This window comes from Dipteris shenzhenensis, chromosome 14 (assembly GCF_047967505.1).
Source record: "Dipteris shenzhenensis isolate YYH24624 ecotype China chromosome 14, Dip_SZ_1.0, whole genome shotgun sequence".
Taxonomy (NCBI): domain Eukaryota; kingdom Viridiplantae; phylum Streptophyta; class Polypodiopsida; order Gleicheniales; family Dipteridaceae; genus Dipteris; species Dipteris shenzhenensis.
The window spans coordinates 42,882,656-42,897,717 of NC_141609.1; the positions used below are offsets into that span (position 1 = coordinate 42,882,656).

General features: G+C 42.1%; 1 protein-coding gene across 1 annotated transcript; it reads right to left on the bottom strand.

Annotated features, from left to right (window-relative positions):
- Positions 1 to 3,186: 3,186 nt before the first annotated feature.
- LOC147894666 (protein NRT1/ PTR FAMILY 8.3-like) lies at positions 3,187 to 9,385 on the bottom strand. Its single transcript, XM_087384953.1, has 6 exons — positions 9,157 to 9,385; positions 8,892 to 9,078; positions 8,577 to 8,811; positions 8,244 to 8,461; positions 7,555 to 8,120; positions 3,187 to 4,031 (listed from the first exon to the last, which is right to left on the bottom strand). The coding sequence occupies exons 2-6, from the start codon at positions 8,892 to 8,894 to the stop codon at positions 3,209 to 3,211; spliced, it is 1,845 nt and encodes a 614-aa protein (XP_087241079.1). The 5' UTR covers positions 8,895 to 9,078; positions 9,157 to 9,385; the 3' UTR covers positions 3,187 to 3,208.
- Positions 9,386 to 15,062: the final 5,677 nt, after the last annotated feature.

A 15,062-nucleotide genomic window follows, 5' to 3' on the forward strand; every position in this document is an offset into this window, starting at 1 on the left:
CAGCAGCTTTTGTGTCTGTGTTCAAGTGACAGCTCGTTTCACGTGTGCTTGGGCTCGTGGATGAGCCCACTCTTTCTTCTCTTAGGCTGGATAAGAATGCCCAGTTCCTTCTCTTAGGAATTGCTCGTGGTTGTGAGCCAAAATGGAGAGCCATTGCAGGCAGGAAGATGCATGGGTGATACCTTCAGTGAGAGATGCTGACTCTCGAGATTGCAGGCTGGTCATGTAAGCTGTTTTTCAGTTCTTTGGACACATCAGTGGTCTAGAGGACACTTAAGATTGGCAAGGGAGTTGTGTGATCCCGCTCGGGATTGCTAGTAACAGTTGCTAGACTTCTTGCTAGCTCTGGGGACAGCTTTGGATGCCTGTTAGAAGCATGATGTGAATAGAGCCCAACATGGGAGTGCTTGAGGCATAGATGCCTACAGGGAGTTTGAGTGCATTGAATGCAAGTGGTTTTGAATCCACTGTGTATCTCTTTGGCAAGGCTCACCAATTAATAAAGAAATACTGAAAGGGGCACCAAAGGTTTGGGGCCAATCTGCGTCCTTGTTCTTGAGCAGGAGCACTCTTGCTCCCAATTTGTGTTGTATTTGCTGAATATTTTAATGTGAAAGCATTGGCTAGCTAGTTGTCTAATACCGCCCTCTTGTTGGCCTTGAGGCCCGTTTCAAATGTTGATGTATGTATGTTATGATAAAAGTTATTACAAGCCACGCAGCAGAATGACTAGACACTCTTAGATCTCACTCACAAAGGTACACTATCATAGATGCCTACGGGGAGTTTGAGTGCATTGAATGCAAGTGGTTTTGAATCCACTGTGTATCTCTTTGGCAAGGCTCACCAATTAATAAAGAAATACTGAAAGGGGCACCAAAGGTTTGGGGCCAATCTGCGTCCTTGTTCTTGAGCAGGAGCACTCTTGCTCCCAATTTGTGTTGTATTTGCCGAATATTTTAATGTGAAAGCATTGGCTAGCTAGTTGTCTAATACTGCCCTCTTGTTGGCCTTGAGGCCCGTTTCAAATGTTGATGTATGTATGTTATGATAAAAGTTATTGCAAGCCACGCAGCAGAATGACTAGACACTCTTAGATCTCACTCACAAAGGTACACTATCATCGAACCCATAAACTGTGAATTACATGAGGAATGACCATAGCAAAGGAAACAAAAAGTTACTCGGTATAATCTGGCAGAGATCATGCGAAGGGCTTATCTGCATGATCTGAAATTGGATCTTATCCATGCAATCATGTGAGGGCTATACATAACTAAGATCAGTCTATGCTGATGTAGGTGGAAGAACCTCATTCTAGGAGCTTACCTGGTGCTCTGTGCTAGAGGCTTACCCATGTGCCACCACCCATGAGGACACTATGGAAGACTGCTGACAAAGAATGCTAAACTATTGCTAGATTTATGCCGAAAGGCATTGTTTATGGATTGAACTTCGGACCAGTAGATCAGTCCTTAGGAATTTCAACTTCAGCTCAATTATGCCATCGTGAATTGTGCTTGCATTCAGTTATCACCACCACTTGTGATCAAACATGTCATTTCTCAGCATGAAGACATCCCAGCATCAGTTCAATTTTGCTATGGTGCATATGATATTTTTAGATCTTTGCCATAGAGAAAATTGCAGAACGATATTGTTCCAGTATGCAGTCATAATTGTTTTGCACAGCCCATACTTGCAATTTTATAGTATTATCCAAGACTCAGTTGGTTCAAACAACATTTTCTTATTTCATATCAACATTCGGCAGCTCACATGCTTCTTGGACAACTCATGTATTCTCCCTTTATTATGGCTATAGGCTTCTTATAGTCCTTGGTGAGCTTATGACTGATTCATCTACATTTGATGTCGATAGATGCTCAGCTAATCCTATTGCAGATTATCTTCAACTCATATTACTTGACTAAGGACATTTAGGTCATTAAGCTATAAAGCCTTTCCCATGGAATATGTCATAGGATTCCACTATCATGCCTCTATAGGTTTATGGGACATTACTACAGAGTAGAGAGGAGATAGAAGTTGTAGGAAGAGTGCAAGGGTTCCATGGTCGAGAGGGATAGAAGATAAGACATTGAAGGAAATGGAATAGTGGAGGCTTAAGTTTGTAGGAAGAGTGCAAGGGAGAGAGAATAACTGAGAGGGATAGAAGATGAAACAGTGAAGGGAATGGAATAGTGGAGGCTTAAGCTTGTAGTCTGACTGTAAGGAAGAAAGAAAAGGTTGTCGAGATGGATATCATACAAAATAGTGAAGGGAATGGAACTATCAAGGTGAGAGACACTGCAGAGGTCGACCCGAATTTCGATTAATTCAAGGTGGTAGTACTACCTTGCATGGTGAGTTCACTATTAACAGCGCTGGCTTTGTGATTGCTTTCACAGCAGTTGCTTGAGACCATGGTTCCCTTCCCCCCCCAGGAGGAATAAGCAATTGCATCGCAAACTCTACTAAATCAAAGTTTCTTGGTAATCTTTTCCCCCACCCCATCAGTGGCAACACTTTGCCACACCGATTATACAATTTTTAATTATCTATTATTTTATTCTATTTTAGCACGTCTATGTACTGATGCCACCTATTTTGGTTCGGTGACTCCCTTATTTATCACAACTTTCTGGAGTATTTGTTGTCACTTCTCGATCTGCTTCACATCCTTCTTTTTCACATCAGCTTTACAGTCCACAGTGACTTGTGATATGTTCAGCTTTGGCTCTCCCTCCAGCATATCTTTTGGGTTTTGTTCCCAAAGACAAAGGATGATTTACAGCTTGAAGGGAGAAATGAACATTAATCTGTAGGATCTAAGTTGGCTCATTGTAGAGACTACAGCTACGTAGTTCAGTTATGCTCACACATTCATATACTACTCTGATATTCTAAGTTTTTTCTTTTTAGTTTTGGCTGCATCATAGGCACAAGAAAATCCAAAAAGACCTTGTACATGTACCATTGACTTATCTAGTGCAATTTAAGAGGAGGTGTTGGCGTAAATTGCATTTATTGAGATAGGACATAGGGACAAATCCTAACCCTAATCCTAAGGGATAAACGTGCAGATTTTTCAACTTCATTGCAATACTACATAATGTACAGTTAGCCATCGATTGTGCACTTCTCTCTTCTCCCGATCCTCCAATAGATCCAATGGCTAATAGTGCATTTGGATGGAGGTGTGAAGCTAGGCAACGTGAGACGTAGAGTGATAGCGGCGTGCAAACCACAGATATAGCATGAAGTTTCCAGCACTGAGTATTGATAGCATCCAGAAGAAATAGTCGATGTGACCATGGTTAAGATTGTCCTGCGGGATCCATGGGTGGGCAAGAGTGGCCCGATTCACTAGTATGACGAGGAGTGTGCTTACATAGTTCCCTAGAGCTGAGCCCAAACCAAAGTATGCCGATGCCAAGCTCTTGATAGCATCGGGTGCTTCCTCGTAGAAGAATTCCATCTGCCCTATGTACGTGAATATCTCCGATGCCCCGACTATCACATACTGAGGTACTTGCCAAAACACACTCATTCCCTCAACTGCATCCCCGCTCTCCACCACCCCTTCCTCCTTCGCCACCCTTAGCCTCATCACCTCCACCCCTGCTGCTGCTGCCATCGATCCTATTGATATCACCAACCCCACCCCTATCCTCTGCAAGCTCGTCAGTCCCCTCTCCCTCCCTGTCCACCTCCTCATCAATGGCACTATCAGCCGGTCGTACACTGGCACCCAGAAGATCACGCTCAGCGTGTCAAACGTGGAGATGGACGCTGGTGGGATCGTGAAACCACCCAATTGTGTGTTCATCAGTGCTCCTTGCTCTATAAAAAGTGTTGACATCTGCACATATACTGTGCTGAATACAATGCTGGTGACCCAGACCGGGAACACTCGCAGTATGAATTTCACTTCCTCCACTTGTGTCACTGTGCACAGGCACCATGGGTTTGCAACGCCTATATTGGAGTGTTCACTCTCGATTGCAATGGCAGCTTTGTCTAGGAATCTGTTTAAAGCAAAAAAAGAGCAGAACCTGCATTAGAGACCAAACTGTTGATTGACGAAGTGGATACTAAGAAAAAGAATGCATGCACATTACACTTCATCATATATCAGTACTCCTTTCCTATAATATAAAGAGAAGTACTAAGAAAAATATAGACTACAAGATAATTCCATATGCAACCAGAAAATGGACTATAAAAAGCTGCTTAAAAGTGCACAATGGTTGCCTGCATGTATCGGTGACATAGAAGATTATACAATGACCTACAATTGCTCGAGTTCCCAAAGACTAAATGGGAGACTAAGTCTTGCAAGTTTTTAAGATTAAGAACGATCTCATGTGGGACGATTTGTAGGTCAAATCTTGGTTAATGCTATCGAACTGATCCATACTGCTAACAAGAATGACTACAATCTAGCAAAGTGATTCTCGCTTCCTTCAATTATACAATGACTATCCTGATTTCTTACTCTCTGACAACAGACTAAACCACGCTTACTTTTTAAAGTGAACTCATGACCAATTTGGACTCAGCTATAGTGATGTCAGCTAATCTGACTTATGTTACTCGTCTTCTAATGCATATCAGCTGTATTTTATCTTCTACTGTATTGCTGGTGGCAATGCACTCATTTTTACAATCCTGTATCCCACTGTGTTCCAGTACTTCTGGATCTGCAAATAAAAACAAAAGGCCTGTAATAAATTTTCAGTTACGCTAGTCTCCTCCTGGCATCGTCTTCCCTAAAAACAGTAAGGCATTATCCATTGTTCCCACCTGTACCTCAGTTATGTTTCATAGATCTCTAATGTTGAAACACTGATTCAACATACGTTGCTTCAAACCCCCTTCAAACAACAGTTTAATGAATGTGATCTTAAAAAAACATCTGCCTCATAAGATGCTCCATGCTGTTTGAGTACGTCCCTTTCAAAAAATCCAGATCTGTAGCTAGAATCTGCTTTTGCCCACTCACGTACACAAACTTTCTTTAATAGATTCCTTTCTAGACATTTCTCTCTCCAAGCTTTTACTCTATTTCCTTGATTCAGAGGACTCAGGAGTCTCATGGGCCTCATCCCTTGTGGAGTATCTCCAAGCAGCAGCAAAAGCACAGATAGGAGCCAATAGTCAGTCCCTACCCCTATTCCAGCTTCAAGGTTGCATATGGCACACAGCACAAGGAGGTACACATGGGCTTGGGACTCCTACAAAAGAGGTTTTGGAAGCAGCCATATCCAGCCACATGTGAAAAGCTGCTGCCTTGGGGTAGCGATTTCACGATGTTGTCTAGTGCTGCTTTTTTCAGTTAAGCAATGCATGTAAAAACTGTTTGAGATCATTGCCCCACCTGTGAGACTCGGTTCCCCCATATGAGGAGAATATAGGGGGAAATAGACCCAGCTGGATCTGGGGTAGGAGATGGCAGCACATGCCTTGAGTGTAGGGTTGTGCATATGATAATGTTGCCAAAATGATAGCATTTTGATGGCTTGAGCTGGATTTATTTTATAGATCTAGTAATGGCCTGGAGTTGCAGCAGATCTGGGGTCGACAAATCCTAGATCTTGGCCAACCAATCAGCCCTCTCTCTTTCACGGAGTTTGTAAATCATTCAAACTTTCCTATACACGGGCTTCCATCAGAGGTATTGCAAATTAATCATTCATTCATCTTGACAATTGTTTTCCTTTGACAGAACCAATTGAAGGCAGTGCTCACGAGTACTTGTACTCACTTGTTTTTGTTAGCGCTGCCAGAAAGGCAACATTCTACACTTCTTTAAAAAAGTCTCCTCCAAATCACTTTTCAATATTTTGGGCTATTTCCCACATTTATTGTATCAAGGGTTGTATATTGTACTTTACTTGTATGTATCTAAATTCTTCATTATCTTTTCTTGTAGGATTATGAAGCAATCAACTAATGTGGTGGCTATCCTAAATGACTTTGAGATCAGAGAATGGGTTTCTGATGTCACTTTGAATTTCAAAGGAAAGGAATATAGCCCCAATGGCTTTGGTAGGTGGACTCGATATCACATGGGCAAAAGAGCTTGGTTTCTTCATCAAAAGGAAAAGAGACTCTTTCTACTCATGTCAAAAAGGAAGTTCAATGGTGTTGAACTTCCTTTTTGACAGAACCAATTGAAGGCAGTGCTCACGAGTACTTGTACTCACTTGTTTTTGTTAGCGCTGCCAGAAAGGCAACATTCTACACTTCTTTAAAAAAGTCTCCTCCAAATCACTTTTCAATATTTTGGGCTATTTCCCACATTTATTGTATCAAGGGTTGTATATTGTACTTTACTTGTATGTATCTAAATTCTTCATTATCTTTTCTTGTAGGATTATGAAGCAATCAACTAATGTGGTGGCTATCCTAAATGACTCTGAGATCAGAGAATGGGTTTCTGATGTCACTTTGAATTTCAAAGGAAAGGAATATAGCCCCAATGGCTTTGGTAGGTGGACTCGATATCACATGGGCAAAAGAGCTTGGTTTCTTCATCAAAAGGAAAAGAGACTCTTTCTACTCATGTCAAAAAGGAAGTTCAATGGTGTTGAAGATCCATGGGATGCTACTTTCTTCAAAAAAGATATGACTTCAAGCCTTGTGGTAGGCATAATGATAGAGCCAAAAGAGACCTTTGTGGATATTTTTACACAGATTTCAAATCCTGAAGTTGGCGGTATTCATATTGTTGTGTCAAGGAGAGACTCAAAGACCTTTGTGATGTCTCCTCCTCAACCATCAAAGTTTCCAGAGCTGCAAAGTGCATTGGAGACTCTTTCATATACTTGGGAGCAATTTCCTAGTGTGGTGGCAAAAAGGATGCACGCAAAGATAATGTTCGAGTACTTTCAAGATGCACAATATGCTCCTCATATTTAAGGATCTTCACATGAAAGAGATAAAAAAGCTCAGACTTCGATGCAAGGACAAGAGAGGCTACACTTGTGAAGGGGGCTTCCGATGCCCTTGGGCCCATGGGGTCTTGCATCACTCCTTCAAGGCTCTCTATGTCATCTAAACTAGATTGAGTTTCTATACAGGGTCCTACAAATGATTGGAGGCTAGGAATCAAGCTGTCAAACCCCTAACTAGGACGATTTGATGATTTGGTTTCCTTTTTTGGCATGCCAAAGGCAAAATGCTTAAGCGTTTGTTTTGCCTTTCTCTGTTTATGGGGATTATGCAAGGGCCTTAAATGAATGCTATCATGAGAGGATGAAGTGAGAGGGGATTTGAAGGTTGTCCTAATGTAAGGGTGAGGTTGTTCTTAAATGAATGCTAATATGAAGGATAACCTGAGAGGGAATTTAAAGGTTCTCCTAATCTACATTAGGAAAACTTAGTTTTGGGCAGACACTCGTCTCCAATCAAACAACTAACTACTGATCATAATTTGCACTCGTTTGCAAAACATTCTTGAACACCAACTAATGATCATAATTTGTACGCGTTACATCCTTAAACACCAACAACAACTGAAATGGAGCAGAGAGTGCCGCTGTGTACCTGAACGTGTCTGTGTGGACAAGTTTGCGGCTGCCCTTGATTGCAGATCCTTTATCTAAAATCTCGTATAGACCATTGCCATCTACAGGCACCTTCATCTTCCATTTCCTTACAGTTGCCACTATCACCTGTAACACTCTAAGAATTGGGTTGCCTCCGGATCTCCTATGCCTGTAGCTTCGAGTTCCCGCTACAAGTACGAGCACGGATGCAGCCCCTGCTGCTGCGGAAATTCCAAATCCCAACGCCCAACTTAAACTCTGCTCTACATACACCAGCACGGTTCCTGAAACCATTGCCCCAACGTTGATTGAAAGGTAAAACCAATTGAAGAAAGAGCTCTGTTGCTTCTTTTCTCCCGGCTCTCCGTCGTCGAACTGATCCGCTCCCAATGCCGTCAGGCACGGCTGATACGTGCTGGTTCCAAAACTCATCACGTACAAAGCGAAGTCAAAGAAACCAGCCTGCAGGGCAGAAGCTTGTCTGCAAGCAGTACGATCAGTTGCAGAGCACGGTGGGGGTCGCAAGGCGGGCAACCAGGCTGATATCGTTAAAAGACCCATCCCCTAGCCAATGAAAAACAGAGAGAGCGCGTTATGCTAGTTCCTCGTCAATTCTGCGCAAAAAAGACTGCAGTCGACAATGGAAATAGACCACCTTCCTCATCTTATATGCATGAGATGACTGACCATGAACATGACACCAGAAAAGATTACGCTCGTCCAATATCTACCCCAATACGCGTCGCCCAGAAAGGCACCGATTAAGGGGAACAAAGATATAGTTCCGCTCCAGGTGCTGACGTTGTTGGCAGCCGTGGCGTTTCCCTGATGGAGTACATCCGTAAAGTAGATCACCAGATTGGTAGTAGCTCCATAGAAGGCAAGATTGTTGAGGCCCTCATTTCCTGCATTGCAGGAAGGTGCAAATGAAAGGAGGTGAAAAATCAATTTCGAGACGAGCGGCTATGCAGGACGCTCAGCAAGCAGCAAGTGGCAATTTGGGAAAGGAATCAAAATTACCGATGACGAATTTTGCAGCTTGCCAGCGCCCCGTTTTGGCTCGAATGGCTGGATTTCCATACATATCTACCGATCCATCTTTTGTATACTCGTTAGATCCTTCGATATCATCCTCGTCCTGCGCGTTCGGGATTGCCGGCTGGTGATTTTGATCCAAAGAACCAAGCGGGCTAGTAATGGTGTCACAGAGAACCGCCTCATCTTGAAGATGGACATGATTCTGCTCTTGAGTCTCCTGTAATACTCCAAGTTAGCTTCCTAATTGAACTTGAAATAGCAAAGAGATGATCAGAGAAAGCTACGAAGATAACGAACCATTATGAATGGGAATTAGCTGCAGATCGACGCCTGTTTAGCTCAATTCATCGGCCGATTCCAGAGTAGTTGCTGCAATTTCCCACCGCTGAAACGGAGGAGAATCTCTTGATCTGTGCGCACAACTTCGCGCAGCTAGCGCTTCCCTGAAATTGCTCAGGTCGCAAATCGGGAATCCTGCAATCCTCTACAAAAATCTACAATTGAATGAGTTAGCTCTACAATCCCGATGAGTAGATGTTTGCAGTGGAATCGGAATTCCCACCGGCAGGTCGCAAACTGAGATCAGCACTTCAAATTGCAATGGTTCTTGAACTTGCGCGGCTAGCAATTCCTTATCAGGCCACAATTGGGACACTGCAAACCTGGACTTGAATCAGTTAGCTTTTCGCTGCAATCGGCGACGTCGTGAATCAGCCAGCTCTTCAATCGTGTACTTTGAAAGCTATCTTGAACTTGCTCGGCTAGAAATTCGTTATGTGGCCACAATTGAGACACTGCAGCAAATATCTATCACACTGCAAAATCTACAATTGAATGAGTTAGCTCTACCCAGCTAAAATGCGCAGCGAATTGGATGAGCTAGCTCTTCAATCTTGTGCTAGCTGCTGCTCCTTTGACAATTCTGTGGTTGCAAATTCAAGCTCAATGCTGCTGCTGGCTGGAAAGCATTCTCGCTACAGTCTGGCAGAAAGGAAAGGACAATCCTGCTTTGTTAGTTCCGCAGACCAGCCAAATCATACAAAGATGGTCGATGATTGTGTGTGGGTCTGGAATCTGGGATATGGGAGTGAGCACCATCACCCTGCTGTCACGTGGCAATGTCAGGTGTAACCCAGAGCACGTTCCGACAAACCTGTGTTCCCACGGTCGTCTGCCTGTCTTGCTTTGCTTGCAAGGCTCACAACATGCTCCAAGTTGTCAATCTAAGCCATGCCCAAAATTCCCAACTAGTTCCTACTCAGAGTCGGTCCCTACGCTCACATACGGTTTCACATCATCACGTTATGAAACTTGACATTCATAAGTTCACTGAGCAGTCTTCAGTGGCATTGACCAATTGAAATAGCACATGTTTTGATTTCACACATACATGCCATCATTGTAAAGCCTACTTGGCTATTTCACGGCATTGTGCACCTTATTCCAGACTTGTAAAGCATCTTGGCTATTCCCAGCATTATTGATTATATATATTGCACTTCTATCTTCACCGACAATTCATATTTCACTTGCTACAGTTCATGTTTTGCAGTTGATTCAGACAGTGATTTTCAAGACACTTTGAGTACATTTCTTGCACCATGTCTACAACTAGCAACCTCAATTTGGAGGCATCTGCTAAGCTAGACAACTCCAATTACGACACATGAAAATATTGAATGGAGACCATTCTTGTACTTCATGACAAATGGGAGTATGTCGATGGATCTACACCTAGACCATTGGACGATCCAGCCAACAGTAGCTTTACTCCACTTGTTGTCACAGCGGGATCTCCAGCTATGCCAATAGTTTTTGCACTTGTAGCAGATCTTGCCATTGCCCAAGCATAGACAGAATGGGATAAGAAAGACAAGTATGCATATCATCTGATCAAGCAGAATGTGTAAGATGTCATGCTAGGATAGCTCAACATAGTTAAGACATCGAAAGAAGCATGGGATATGTTCGCAGGTCTCCACGAGTCCAAGAACACTTCTAGGATTCTCACATTGAGAAATCAAATCAACCAAAGTTTTCGCAAGAGCAGCAAAACCGGTCATGCTTACGTACTCATGATCAAAGACTACAACAATCAACTTGCAGCAGTAGGAGAGACACCATGAATCCTGTAGAAATGGTTCAAGTCATCTTGAATGGACTAGGAGAGGGACACGAGAATCTAGTCTAGAGTATTGTCATTTAACGGCAAATTCCAACACTAGAAGAACTTCAGTCAATCTTACTTAGTGAGAAGAGCTCAGGACGCAAGCTTTCATTCATGCATGCAAAGGTCATTCTAATGATCATGCATTCACAGCTTCAAACAGAAGTACAGGTAGAGGTAGAGGCAGATCATTCCAGCGAAGTGGTCATTATTAGCATTAGCATCATCCATAGCAACATCAGCATCAGCAAAGCGGAAATCATTCCAACCTAGGAAGATTCCAAGGATGAGGAAATGCATCCACCAACGTGTCAAACATTCAGTGCAACTATTATCATAAGTTTGGATACTATGAAAGAGATTGTCGCAAGAAGCAGTACGACCAAGGCGGTCAATCCAGTAGCAATCGAGGGAATTTTCGAGGAAGAGGAAATCATCGTAGTGGACATTCTAGTCACAGTCATTATGCAAATGAACATGGGAATATGTTTCTTGCAAATGAGGAAATGTAAAAGACTGAATAGACATTGATTGCAATTCAAAAGAGGATTTGAGCTATCAAGTCAATCAAGCAGATCAGGATCCTTGGTATATCGACAGTGGTGCATCATCTTATATGACAAATCATTCGGAATGGTTTATAGAGATGAAACCATTAGAAGAACAAAAGAATGTCATCTACACAACAAATAATACACCGAATCTAGTTCAAGGGACAGGCATTATCCTTATGAACAATTTCACTAGTATGAAAGGATTGGTGAAAGATGTACTCTATGTTTCGAAGCTCAACAATGCCAAGAACCTCTTGTCACTAGGTTAAATGACGGAACACAACTATCGAGTCATCTTCGACGGAGATGAATGCACTATCAGAGATGAATGCAATGTTAGAGACAAATCCAGAAGATTTCAGTTAGTAGGAAACTTGAGTCAAGGAAGGACGCTTGTACAGAATGCTAGCTACAATACCAAATTTGCATGCCATGTCAGCTCAACGGCAACAAATGCCATTATCCCCAAAATGGCACAAGAGATATGGTCATGTCAATTTTAAGAGCTTGCTAGATCTCAGGAATCAACATATGGCAATTGGGATTCCTAAGCTACAGTTTGTTGAAAAGTTTGCGAAGCATGCTGCTTCAACAACCAAAAGCGAACCAACTTTGGTAGAAGCACCTCTCGAGCACAAGGTATTCTTGATTTGATACATACAAATGTATGGGGTTATGCCCAGACCCGTAGCATCAATGGTTCACTTTACTACTTGAGTTTCATCGACGACTACAATAGATATTGTTGGGTCTACTATTTAAAATAGAAATTTGAAGTGTTTTCCAGATTTCAAGAATTCAAAGCCATAGTAGAAAACCAGACAGGTAGAAATATCAAATTCATGAGATCAGAGAGAGGAGGTGAATACATGTCTTCAGTGTTCGTGAACTTTTGTCACTTGTGCAGATACTCCTTGGTAGAATGCAAGAGCTGAAAGGAATAATGGTACTTTAGAAGACAGTGCTAGAGCAATGCTTAGTAAGAAGCATCTTCCGAATCAGTATTGGGCAGAAGCAATAGTCACTGCAAACTACATGCTTAATCGGCTTTCGACCAAACCGATTCAGGGTATGATACCTTATGAAGCATTCATTGGACACAAGCCACACATTGGGCATCTACGCATATTTGGTTGCATATCATATGCCCACATACATGATGATCATTGCAGAAAATTGGATGTGAAGTCACGCAAATGCATCATGGTTGGCTATAGTGAGAAAGCAAAGCATACAAGTTGTATGATATCATCAATCAAAAGGTCATTATCTCCAAAGATGTAATCTTCGATGAGGAATCAAAAAAGCACTAACATAAATAGAGTGTTATAAAGGAAAGGGTTAGATGTCCTAACCCTAACCCTAAATGGATTTGTATATATTCTACATTTTCAACTAAATCTAGTGTACTGTTAGTGATTTGTGGTGTGCTTTCTAACTGTGCCCTCTCTCCTCATCTCCACTCTTCTCCTCTTCCCTCTTCATATTTTGTCACCGTATTGTATGGTTCTAAGTTGATCTTGACCATGAACATTTCTTAATAAGAATCTTGCTTAAAGTGGCATTCCCACTGCTCACCCTTAACTAGACCCATTAAATTTATATATTCTAAATTCTTTCTCTTTTGAATCACAGAACTCCTTAAAGTACGTCTTTTGGGAGGGCTAAATCTACAAGCTTTTTTAACAAGCCATTAAGAGATTTAAGGGCCTATTCCCATTTGCTGTTATATTAATCTAAAAATTTAACTTAACTGAAGCCTGTTTAATTAAAGTTAACATATTTGCCTAGTATTGATTCCCATTACCATATATATGAATTTTAGGGCTTGTATTTTTTCTCGTGTATTCCCACTGCATCAGTTATATTACCTGTGTTTCACCTTCACTACCTCCAACTTCACCAGCAATGCTCTCGCTGCCAATTGAATTTCTTGATTCTTGACCTCAAGCTCCATTTAAAGAAACTAAATAATTGGCAGCCCCTGAAGTAACCATTAGGGGAGATTTGGGGTCTTGAAAGGGCCTCATAAGGAAGAGATTAGGAAAAGATTAGTCTCCCTAATACAATCCTACGTGTAGGGGTCATAAAGGATGACAAGGTGGTTTTAGAAGACTGTACATGGTTTTGCCTTGCATTTATGCTCGAGGATCCACCAAATGAACAAGCATGGCTATTTTATATCTCACGTGGTAGGGAGAAGTGTCACCATTGGCTTGGTGGCCTAGTGGTCAAGGCTCTTGAATGATGTATAAGAGGTTGTGGGTTCCATTCCCTACAGGCACACTAGTCACGTATTAAATTTTTGGTAGGCAGCTTGGGTAGGTGGCAGTGGGTTGTGCCATGTGGTAGCTGCACGGGGCTGCTCACTTTTCTGGTCCTCACTTTGGGAAGTGAAGTGCCACATGTCACTCTTGTGGGATTTCCTCCCTCGTCCCGCTTGCAAGGCCACTTGCCATGCATTAAATATCTTTTTTGGACCTTTGTAAGGGCAAATTTCAAATTTTTGGTGCTCAAGGACACGTGTAAGCACATGCTTCTTCCTCCCCCAACTTGGTGGTTTTCTCCTCAAAATCCATGGTCTTCTTTTAGCACAAACCATAGTTTTTCCAATTGAAACCACCTATTCCCTTTGGCATTTATTATGCACATGCCACCTTAACATGGCATTGCCCCACAAAAAGGAGCATTCCCATTGGTACACCTCAAATCCCTCACTAACCCCTTGAAATTAGGAAACACTGATTGGGGGCCCTTTGGAGACCCCAATTCTTCCCTAATGCAAGAGCAACTAGGAAGGAGACTGTGAATTCTCTGCAAGGAATAAAAAATGCATTTAACAGCATGTAACAATCTTGAATTGCAATGCTGTGATGAGAGGGTGTGCAACAAAACAGAAGCAAAGGCAAGCATGGGATCGCTCTTCTGGCAGCCATGGCTTGCAACATTCTGTAGGCTAATGCATTTTTAAAAGCAAGTATTTCCTCGATTAGCTCTACATTTTGTTTGTGTGTTGTGCCTGAGACTGAATAGTTTTGTGTGTTTGCCCTTGTATTGCTATGGAGTCTTTGAAACAAAGCAACTCGGTAGTAGAGTTCATGGTTTTGGTCAGCCAATTATACTTCTTTAAATTTACGATTTGTATGTTAAATGTTTGAGATTTGAGCAAAACGAGAATTATATGATTTTCATTTCTCAAAAGTTTTCGTGTTTGGTTCTGAGGTGAATGTTTGCTTTTTGGTCAATTCTATGATTTGCACACCTCCCATTCTCTTTGCTTGTCACCTTTGCTGGTAGCAGTTTATATGTGCGAAAAATCCTCAGCCTCTCATTTCTAAAATTCTTGTTGGTGGGGAAGCAGAGCTATTCTCCAACTTGCTATCAGTTAACAGGCTATATCTTTGTGGCCATTTTTGTTGCAGCATCAGGTGAGAATCCGAAAAGTGCACAATGGACTCGCTCAACCACCTCCTCCTCATCTGCTTCTCACTCAGCCACCTCCTCCTTCATCTGCAGATGATGTTTACCCTTTGCCTAGCGAGCTCACAAATTTGAACAAAGTTCTATCTCTAGACATGTGGACTTTTTCCCTTTTTGAAGAAGAGAGGGGAACCCTCTATTCCTACTTCCAAACCTAGACGATTGAGAAAAAATGTCAAAATTGTTTTGGAAACGACTAAATAAAAAATTTGTAGTGGAGTGCCAAAGTGAGCACAGGATGCAATGACACATGACTGGTTTTTGTCA